General features: G+C 39.9%; 1 protein-coding gene across 1 annotated transcript; it reads right to left on the reverse strand.

Annotated features, from left to right (window-relative positions):
- Positions 1-359: 359 nt before the first annotated feature.
- On the reverse strand, positions 360-6,886 carry LOC139709583 (peroxisomal sarcosine oxidase-like). The gene is made up of 8 exons (XM_071621541.1): positions 6,667-6,886; positions 5,890-6,038; positions 4,841-5,054; positions 4,404-4,586; positions 3,229-3,366; positions 2,558-2,716; positions 1,766-1,841; positions 360-496 (listed from the first exon to the last, which is right to left on the reverse strand). The coding sequence occupies exons 1-8, from the start codon at positions 6,760-6,762 to the stop codon at positions 360-362; spliced, it is 1,152 nt and encodes a 383-aa protein (XP_071477642.1). The 5' UTR covers positions 6,763-6,886.
- Positions 6,887-11,223: the final 4,337 nt, after the last annotated feature.

The following is an 11,223-nucleotide window of genomic DNA, read 5'->3' on the forward strand; positions in this document are numbered from 1 at the left end:
GCCAATTTTCATGGCGATTGCGCGATCGACGGCCGAGACCTCAAGGCCAGGGGGGTTGAATCAACCCTTTCTCCCCCCCCCTCCCCCCCCCCCCCCCCCCCCCCCCCGGTCACAGAACACCCCCAAAAGCCCGGCCTGGTCAGGGTTAATCTACATGTATTTGACAAATGAAATATTAGTCATGGGGAGTCGATGTTTTCAAAGAGAAGCTTGGTAGGACCCTACAGTCCGAAACTTGAAGTCACATAATACATGTATATTGCATAGCAAGAGATGACAATACATGTATTCCCAGCATTAACGACTATATTGCAATATGTACACAAATCTGCCGTCAGGTGTTTTCATATCGGGATACTTTAGAGGTTTGCCGATATCAGTCCAGAGTTGGGGAAACGCGCCAAACTGCAAGGCGCGATGTCGTGAGTGGGCGTCTCCCCCATCACCATTTGGCAGAGTATCTTGCCCACCACGGGGGCCAGCTTGAAGCCGTGACCTGATGAGTGAGAAATTGGCAAAAATTGGAAAACAGAAACCAGAGCAGGCCTGAGGTGAGTGGTCGTGGATTCAGAATAATATTGAACTTTCTCCCCCGTATAGATAGATACTTAACGCGAGTTCAGTTATAAAATGCTAATTTGCTGAAGGAGCGTGAGTTTATACCTATTGATCTATACAAAAAGACATGAACAATTCACAGGATTTTCTTCATAATTATCTGATATGCACACAGTTATCTGCTGCAAACGGTATCGAACAAAATACAATGTACATGTACAGTACAATGTACCATCAACTACGCAGAAGTTAAATGAAATCTAAAAGGCAATAAACATCCTTGTAAGAATTGGATTTTTTAAAACATAAATTAACTGTTGCACAGGCATTTACTTATTTACTTATTTATTTGTTTATTTATTTACTTTTGGGGCGGTCGTTTCTACTGTAGGATTCAAGTTGCATTCATACGTCAATGCTCTGTTCAAACTCGAAGGTGTACGTGTCTGCACACATTGTGTTGATAAAACGTCGGTCTTATGCCAAAAGGGCCTTAAACCACTTCCACTGTTATGCCAAAAGGCCCTTAACGCTAAAGACTTTGTACACTATTGGTGCCCTTTTGGCATAACAAGGGAAGTTCTTTAAGGCCCTTTTGGCATAAGGTCGACGAAAACTCATTACAGTCCGACCTCTCCTATCCGGCCTCTCTTTATCCGTATCTCTCTATTATCCGGATGCGATCTCGCAGTGTTTGGTGTTTTTTTTTTCAACCTAATAGTTACGGGTATAACATGTATTTAAGCAAAAGATCAGAGGGCAAGAAAAAAAAAAGTCACAATAAAGGCCCTCGGCATGATGATGTCATCACCTCACAAATTTCCATAGATCGTGTACAAAAAAAAAAAGGCGAAAATTTACATTTTCTGCCACTTAAGTATAGTTTTACATGGTTGGATAACTTTGGAATAATGGTCAATCAGATATAATTATTAGGATTTGCGACTGAGGCATAATGGCTTTTCAACAAACAACCCCCCCCCCCCCCAAAAAAGACCCTGAAAATTTGAAGATGTACAAATTATATGGTAAGTTGTGAAGGGATGACATAATCAACTATTTCCATATTCATAATTGTTCAAGAACTATTTTCGTGAAAACAAGGAAAACTTCTTAATTTCATAAGTTTCGTATTCTTATCTGATTTTTACATGTGAAAACTAGCTGACCCCCCCCCTCCCCATTCGTAGGTGAACCATGCACTCACCTGAAAAGCCGCATCCAATGACAATATTCGGATGTCTGGGGTGTCTGTCTAGTATAAGCTCATTGTCCGGAGTTGTCTATAACGGAAGACGCAAAATCAACAAATATTAATCATTATCAAAAACACAAGGCACAAATCGGATAGGCCTATACTGATACTACAGCAAGGCAACACATTACTTTTGACGGACAAATTACCATCTTATGTTTAGCATAGTGAATAAATGTTAAGTGTATGTGAACTGAGGCGAAATTAGTAGATTTGCTAAAAAAAAGGGTAATAAAAAGGTGACAGACGTTTTGAAAGTTATTGACCAGTCAAAATGCATTATTATGTAAATGAGCTGATGGTGTGCTCACCTCGCAACCTGCCATGTGATTTGCTCTTTTGTTCAAACGCAATTATCATGCCCCAGTGTCAAATCCTATCTGACTGGTCATTATTCGGAAACAATTCAGCCAGAAATAATAACGTTTTTACACTTTTATAGCTGAAAATTGAATTTATGCCAGTTTTTTTTTCATACCACCGACCACCAATGAAAAATTGTGAAGTGATGACAATCTCCATCAGCTCACTTATTTGCATGTTCACTTCCACTCTTCGAGAACAGTTTAGTAAAAAGTAGCGAAACTTTACAACTTTGTTTACAAGATTTTACTCTATCTTTAGAGTGAGAGAGTGAGATGTAACAAAGGGGTGGGGGAGAAAGGGGAACTTACTGTATATCTTGACTGTGTGAGAAGAGAAATGTGATCTGTGAACTAAAAGTCAACGAAGGAGAGAACTCACGGTATACATGCAGGTTTCCACGATGGAAGGTCTGCTGTGGAGCCCGGGGAAATGCTCCGTCACGTACTTGCTAACCATTTCGATGTCCCACTGGTGATCACCAACAATGGTATCTCTCTCGTCGGGGTCAACGGGTCGAATCCCCCCATGGTAATTTATCTGATGAGCAGCGAAAAAAAACAACAACCAAAACCACCAACTACAAAAAGCCATGTGTCGACTACTTACTGTATGCTCTCAGGATGCGTTTCTATTCTCGTCTGTCAATACCGTTCAGAGTATACATAGATTTGCTGGTGAATTATGGTACCTTTCTGAGCGAGAATCGTGGATTCACTAAATTAAAGGGTTTCTTTTTAAAACATCAAACGGTTAGCATTTCAGAAGTAGTATACGCTGTAATTTCCTATATTACCTGTAGTACAATTAGAATAAAAATGAGTTATCTAACTCCGAAAACAAATCGCAAAAGTGACAAAGTAATGTTATAATTATTTCAGAGATTATAAGAGAAGAAGGACTATCACAGTACTCCCCCCCCCCCTTCCATAGGATACAAACACTAATTTTGTGTCTTGGAATACAGATTTTGATGCCAATTTTAAGATTACACGAGAGAAAAAAGTCAATATCTCCATGGTAACGAAAGAGAAGATAGGGCTTTAACATACCTTCAACATCCCGTTGTACTCGAGGATTGGCAGACCGTATATATGCCGTTTGCCAATGCTTAGGTCCACAAAGACGGGGAAGTCTGAATAAGTGCCAGGAACCTTTTCGCGCCAGAACATTACATTAATTCGCCACGTCTGTATTAAGAAGTAATTGAGGATGAGATGGAAAGTTCAATAGCCGCCTTCACACGTACAATATAGCGGGCTGACAATCGCGATGCAAATCTCGAGATTTTTATCGTAAGTGTGAATCCCACTATTATGACGTATACAGCAGAAAAGTGACAACTGAATCATTAGGCCTGAATTTGCTTAACAAATATTTCGATGCTTGCGTACAAGTGAAAACCTTTTCAACGAAAAATCCTTGACAGGGAAACAATTTTGTAACAGACATTGATTCCTCATTGTGTAACTAAGCATCGATTATGAAAACGAATCCAAAGAGTTGACATTGAGATGCATTGCATTATATAGGTACATTAGATAGCATTACAAAGGATTCATGTATTTGATATTCATTTTCTAAGCATTAAGATTATAAGATATTATACATGTATACACTATACAGCCCCTGCCACTTCCACTTACGTACACATGAGCTTTGAGGGTCACAATGATGGAACATTTTCATGTCAATTGGTGGAATGGGATATAACTTTGCAATGACAAATGATAAATGACATTTATATCCGAGACATTAATGTGGCACTTTGAATTACAGAAGATATAAGTTTTTGAATAATCATAGCCTATATTTGTCTCAGAGTTACTGTCCGTAACTGAAATATATTATCAACATGAGGAGTGTGGGTAATCTCATGAGACCGTCACCCATGAGTCACACGGCACACGAGTACGACATTGAAAAAAGATCCAGGAGTCATACAGCCCATGAGCTCGACACTGACAGGCAAATAAGGCTCATGAGTCCGACACTAAGCAAAAAGGCCCACGAAACCGACCGCGACTTCGACATGACATCACGGGGTTTCATGTGTCGGTTTCGTGGGCCTTTTTTCTTCATGACGAACTCGTGGGCATTGTTTGCCTACGGGATTGTTGAACTCATGGGCTGTACGGCTCGTGGGTGTTGGACTCGTAACGTGCACGAGAAGAGTAGAGGTGTCTTGAAATTGATTTCGCTGGTCAGCGTAACGATGTCCACTCACTTTCAACGGAGGTTCAAGGCCCAGGGGTTTGAGAAGCTTGCCCGCCCACGGCCCCGGAGTCAATATCAAGTGCTTGGCAGTGTACTCACTCAACGCTGTTCTCACAATGACAGTGTCACCCGGTATTATATGTTCTACCTTCTCCGAATCTCGTAAAACACCTCCATGTCGTACAAAGATGTCCTGGGAATGAAATGAGAAGAATGGTAAACTTATTCAACGAATCTGCCTTTACAACTCTCAAAGTTCTTATCAACACATTTTGTTTCATTGAATTTTTAATCTACATAATGCAATCATTTTGGGTCACGAACCTAAAGCGCAAAAATCGTGTATTGGCAACGTCGTCAGTATAATTCTTGAATATCTGATGAATGAATGGTCAGTGCTGAACTTTTCTTTGAAATTGACGAAATTTGAAATTGAAGAAGACGAACCTGGAAGCACTGGAGAGCCTTGTTAGCACGGAGTATGCCAGCCTCAACATCAATAAAGGTCAATGTGTCATCCTTGTGTCGGAAGGCAGGGTATCTTCGTTGCCTCTCCTCGTGGCCGATCTCCTCCACGGGTTTTCCCGCGTTTTTTGTTTCCTCCAGTCTACGATCGTAAATCTCTCGCTCTGGACCAGAGAGCACCAACATCCCCGTCTTTCTGCATTTTCAAACACATACATCACACACCAAACACAAAGACATCCATGGAACAACGGTATATCGAAGCTTTGAATTCAACCTAGAACAACGTAGAGCGAAAAGAGAAAACATAACTTTTCGTTATTTTTTTTTTCAGTCAATGTCAGTAGCCTAGATGTCAGTATTTGCGTTGAGAAAGGATTGCCGGGCAAGACGGTGAGTTTGCAAGGTACGCCAACGTTTTCCTCTCCGATCTCTTTGGTTTCCTGCTTCACAAATCTGGGTACAAATGTATAAAATGATAAAACTCCATCACTGAAGCGGCATAGTAAGTTGGCTGCTCATACTAATCTTGGTTCAGGACTGAAAATTCGTAGATCAATGGAAAGCTTGTTAAAGTGCATTTACATAATACATTATATAGGGCCTAATACCTCAGGTAACAGTGTGTGTTGCCACGGTCATCAACTACACTGGTAAAGGCCCGTGGACACGAACTTTGAAAATAATTTCGAGCATTCGCTAGGGTCGACACATCAGGAATCTGTCTTTTAACAAAGTGCCATCATGTTTGTGGCAGAATCGATCGTATACCTGCTCTTACTCTACCTGGGCCCTGTTTCATAAAGCTGTTCGTAAAGTTACGAACCACTTATACAAGCGATTGGTGATCAGTTCTTGTGCTGAATTATTGAAATTCTGATAAGTATAGCACATCAGAACTGATCACCAGTTGCTCGTAAGTACTGCTGTTCGTAACTTTACGAACAACTTTATGAACACCCCCTGGATATACAGACTAGATGACTTAAGGATTCAAGGGCAGTGGAGATCGAGAGGTGAGTGAAACGTACCGATACAGAGGTGTCTTCGATTCCTTCTCAAGGAGAGCCCAGAGGGGAAAGGCCTCCTTCATCATCTCCTGGTAGTGAGGTTCTGCGTAGGCATATCGTGTGACACGGGCAAAGCCGTGGGAGCTGCCCCGCGTGTGCGGTAGAGGGAACTGGAGAGAGAATATAGGTGTGGAGAAATTCACAAGAAGAGAGGGAGGGGAAGGAATTAAAAGGTAATGTCATTGTTGTTGATATATAATGAAAATGAAATGAACAAACAATGACAATAGAATAAAAGGGACTGAAAATGGGAAAGGAGGGAAGGTAGTGCAGAGAAAGAGGCCGCGGAGAGGAAAGAGAGGGAGATCGTCTCTCAATGAGACGAACTGGGAGAATTAAAGGAGGCCATGAATAGAATACAGAAAAAAAAATTTAGATGGCAAGCAAACGAGATGGAGAGCATTGTTTCACAGGAAGCGAAACAATTAGTACATGTATATGGAATATAAGATGCATTCATACTTCATGTAGCACTATTACGTTATTAATGCCCCGTCATTTTTAATTTTATCAGGGTCGTTTTAATTTCTTATGCATAACAATATTAGATGTCCGGCGGTAGGGGGGAAAAGTTACACTAACGAATATTTTAATCCTATATTTTTATCTAGTTTATTCAAGCGAAAATTAAGCCTTCACATCATATATCACAAATTCTATTGATGCAATGTATATCATGATATTCTTGTGTGAGAGAAACCAGTTTCTGTCATCCAGTCAAAAATGTGGTACCTATACCTGATCAAGCAAGAGTGCACGCAGTCCCTTCTTCGCACAATGATACGCCACTGCTGATCCCTCGATGCCAGCTCCTACAATTATGACGTCAAACATCTTAGCATATTTTGGCGTCGAACATGAACTGAAGAATCCCCTGGTGAGTTGTGCGAAACGCCTGCTTTCTATAGTCTCCGCTGCGATGCCCCGAGTGCCATCTGCAGCTACATGAAGCTCAGTGTAGCGGAGCTAGGACAACAGGACCTTACAGGTTACGCACCTACAAATACAGGAGTCCACTACGTCACAATTTCGTCGTCTACTGTCACTTCACACTGATATCAGAGATGGAGTCAGTAGCAAGAAGAGTGAAAACTCCCAGCAAGATATGGTCCTCTAGCTGTCAGTCTGAGCAACCAGAAAGAAAGACGGAGGCTCAAAAGCTACGGCTTGTTCTTATCAGCTCGCGATTTTTGATGCTGGACTCGCAGACCTGCAGACCGTGTTGAGTCACTCAGAAGCCTGCGCATATATTTATATTTTTATGGCTTTTGTCCTTTTTCCAAGAAAATCTGTCCACCAACAACAGAGAGTGTACAATCCGTTTGGCCCGGCGCGCTGAACTGCAATACAATTACCTGTGAAATATTGTGTTGAGATGGCCGAGAGTGTAAAAAAAGATTGCGGTTGTGAAACAGCGTGTGTGTGGGTGCTTTTACACGTGCAGTAAATCGGAAGAGAGAACCCTGGCTTACGTGTGTGTATTGATCTTTGATCCCCGAACCCCTTGTGAATAAGCAATGCTCGCAACGATAAACACATGCCTTTTGACTCTGTATCTATTATATAATTCTGTCCAGTCTGTCCATTGGTCCATGCACTGGATTATGGTGACCCAAATCTATTCACATGAGCGATAGGAGTAAATGTGCTTGTTATATTTTTTGACTCTTTGACGGAACATAGTCACATGTCAGACTACTGGTAATGGACCTGTCATGTACGAGCAAGCATACAGTATTTTTATGCAATGCTCACCAAGTAATTAATTGTCACAATGTTTTGCTCGCAGTCCCCAATCATCAGTCCACTTGAATTACGTAATGACTTCCCTCGCGGTTTTACACGATAGAAGGTCATGCACATACTATACGCCACGACCGAGTCACTGAAAAGAACTGTTTCGTCCTCATTTCGGTCGAGAGCTGAATTGCCATTTCATACTCAACTGCCTTTGAAAACACGCCTATGATGGAGAACAGCAAATCTCAAAACATTTACATTTTTGTGGTCACAAAAATGATAATTACACGTACTGAAGTATACCTTCACTTATTTACACGCATGTAACATTGCTTATATGGTATAATACATGCACATCGTCTACCGTATACTGTCCATTTTTACTCTGAAACATGAATGGGAAAATAGATTACAAACCGCTCTCAACCTGACAAAATATTTGTTTTCTCTTGAAAAGTACGTGCATTTCCCAAATGAAATTGATTGAGTGATCGATGCACTACAACTCCACATGCATTTTCTTGATTTAACGGGTTATTGCCTTCTAATCGATCTGTGCATGTAGTTTTCAGATTTCTTAAAGCGCCGTGTTGTTTTTATCCAGGCTTTCTGTCGGTGATGATGAGATCAAAGCAGGGAAGCATGTTTAAAATGCTGTTGTGATTTCGACAATTTTGACGGAAACAAGTGCATGAATTAAGTAAGTAGCGATAAGTGTCCATACACGTTTATTGGGTCCATGGTAAAAGTAGTTTCTTGTTGACAGCCCTGGCGATATTGAAGTCCGCAGACTATCAATATCGACTCTTTACGGACTCCCAACATCGCCAGGGCCATCGACAAGATGCTATGGTAAAGGGACTCTGCGCCCCACCCCCACCCCCATTGTCTCCCGAGAGTTCAGTGGTGGTTAAAGGTCCTGTTTACCCTTGGGAGCGGTGATGTAAGAAAAGAATAATGTTCAAGATATCACATTGATGCATATTATAGGTCTGTTGAATCACAAAACATCCTACTATATACAATGTACAATTTTTGCAATAAAGCTTGAAATTCTGGACCCCTCTGTAGAACAGCTCCACCATGAAGGTGGAGCTGATAGGACCATCCAGCCGCAGTTTTATGTACTTTTGTGAAAATTTCTTTGTATTATTCAATAAGAAGTGATGTACATATTTTATTTCGCGGAATTAAAATCCATCAATCAATCAAATACATGAGGAGATATCACTATCTTTCTCATTCAATCATAACTGTAAACGGTTTAGTCTGGAAACATTCTTATTATAACTATTGTTCACATTTTGTGTACTTAAAGGCATAACTTACCATAGTTTGCAGAAGAAACAAAAACCCAGCATTAGTGCTTTAGAATAGTTCTAAAATTTGAGTTAGGGATAAAAACAACCGATGTAAAAATATGAAACAATATAATCGCTGTTAAGTATTGTTAAATATACAAAATGTAAATAATAGTTATACTAAAAATGTTTCCAGACTAAACCATCTACATCAGTTATGGTTTATTGAGAAAAATAGTGACATCTCTTTACACATATGCATCAGAAGTGATATCTTGAACATTTCTTTTTTTAAATCACTGCTCCCAACGGCCAACAGGACATTTGACATCGATGATACGGATTCAAATCTTTACAGTGGTTGTTTCTATCCCTAACTCACATTATTTTTAGAACTATCTTGAAGCACTAATGGTGTGTTTTTGTTTCATCTGCAAATGGTAAATTATTCAATGCAGTACAACCCTAAAAAGACGGGGGGGGGGTTCTAAAAAGCCCCCTCGAAATTAAAGGACAAGTCCACCTTCATAGACATGTGGATTGAGTGAATGCAGCAACATTGGTAGTGCAATGTACACATCAGTGAGAGTTTGAGAAAAATCGGACAATCCGTTTAAAATTTATTAATTTTCAAAGTTTCTGCTCAGTCACTGCTGGATGAGAATACTACTACAGCTTGTGATGTCACTCGTGCACAATAATATAAAGAAAGTATAAAGAAAAATCAACATATGTTCACTTTTCTCGCATAATGAAAGACCACTTGACTTTCCTTTTTCACAAGCCAGGAGGAACAATAATCAATTATCCTTAACAATAACATACATCAGAGACAAGTCGAGAAAATGTGCCTTTTTTTTCAAAAGATAAAATGTGAAATTTTCTTTACACAATTTATTTTCCTTACATCGTTCTACGCATGTGACATCATACACTGTATCAGTCTTCTCATCCAGCAGTGACTGCGCAGACACTTTGAATATTCATATATAACTTTTGAACGGATTGTCCGATTTTTCCCAAACTTTCACTGATGCATTCTACCTATATTGCTGCATTCACTCAATCCACATGTAATGAAGGTGGATTTGTCCTTTAACTGCGATTATTTCATAACGCATGAAGATTTCGCGCTGTCATTTCATGACTTTCTTTGCAGTTTTTGCACAACTCCTGATTCTAATTTTGCATGCCCCGCATAGACGATTACATAGTTACGTCACGTATACATGGCATGTCAAATAAAATTCGATATTTGCATTCGTTTGTGTGTAAAGTCAATGGGGACTATATCACAGATAGGCCTACATACGTGTACTACATGTATGTACTATTTCGAAACTACATGTATATTTTGATTCTTTTTAGTTGATGTCAAGTGTGAAAACAAATAACTCTATGATTATGAAACAATGAAATACATAAGGAAATAATGTTAACGATAAAAAAGCATGCATATATATTCTGAATTATGCTTTGTTTAGATTTATATTAGAGCTTGTTTATCTTTTTTTTTTTTGGTCATTCAAATTTGATTTGGATCATTCCGTGACGAGATATGCGATAAAAAGTGCCCAAACATTACATTTGCCTACAAAGCATGTATGCCTATTCTCTGTGTGACATCATGAATCGTTGTATAATTCTTTTCAATTAATGGTGGTACCAAAACCTCACAAAAATCAGAGCTTATTGAAAGGATTTCCTATTTTCCTCACACTTCACCGATGTGTCCACATGTGATATGTCTTCAAAAATATCAAATCACATTGAAAAAGGAAGATGACATACCAGCTTCACCATAAAAATGCGTGAGTGGGGGCTCAAGGAAGCAGAACAAAAGAAGAAAGCATGTATAAATTCTACACGAGTGGTATTGTAATGGATTTCATTGCTATCAAAATACATTTCTGAAATATGTGAGCCTCCAACTCTGCCACTCACGCATTCTTATGGTGAGCCCCCACTCATGTATTCTTATGGTGAAGCTGCTTTGTCATTGTCCTTGTTCAGTGTGATTTGTTTTGGGTTTTCAGAGTATTATTTTTCTGCTCAAAGACCACGATTAATTCCATAAATTTAAACATGGAGCTGTTGATTTATGTACATGTACGAAGTGATGTCAAATTATGAAAATTACCCCTTTAACCCTAACTAGGCCGTGCTATTTAGGTAGTTGATAGAGCAGGGGGGGGGGGGGGCCTCCCAGGCCCCCCCCCCCTCCAGATCTCGGCCGTCGACTGCGCGATCACGA

This window comes from Diadema antillarum, unplaced genomic scaffold (genome assembly GCF_040938485.1).
Source record: "Diadema antillarum isolate AM-2024a unplaced genomic scaffold, OU_Dant_1.0 seq00001452_RagTag, whole genome shotgun sequence".
Taxonomy (NCBI): domain Eukaryota; kingdom Metazoa; phylum Echinodermata; class Echinoidea; order Diadematoida; family Diadematidae; genus Diadema; species Diadema antillarum.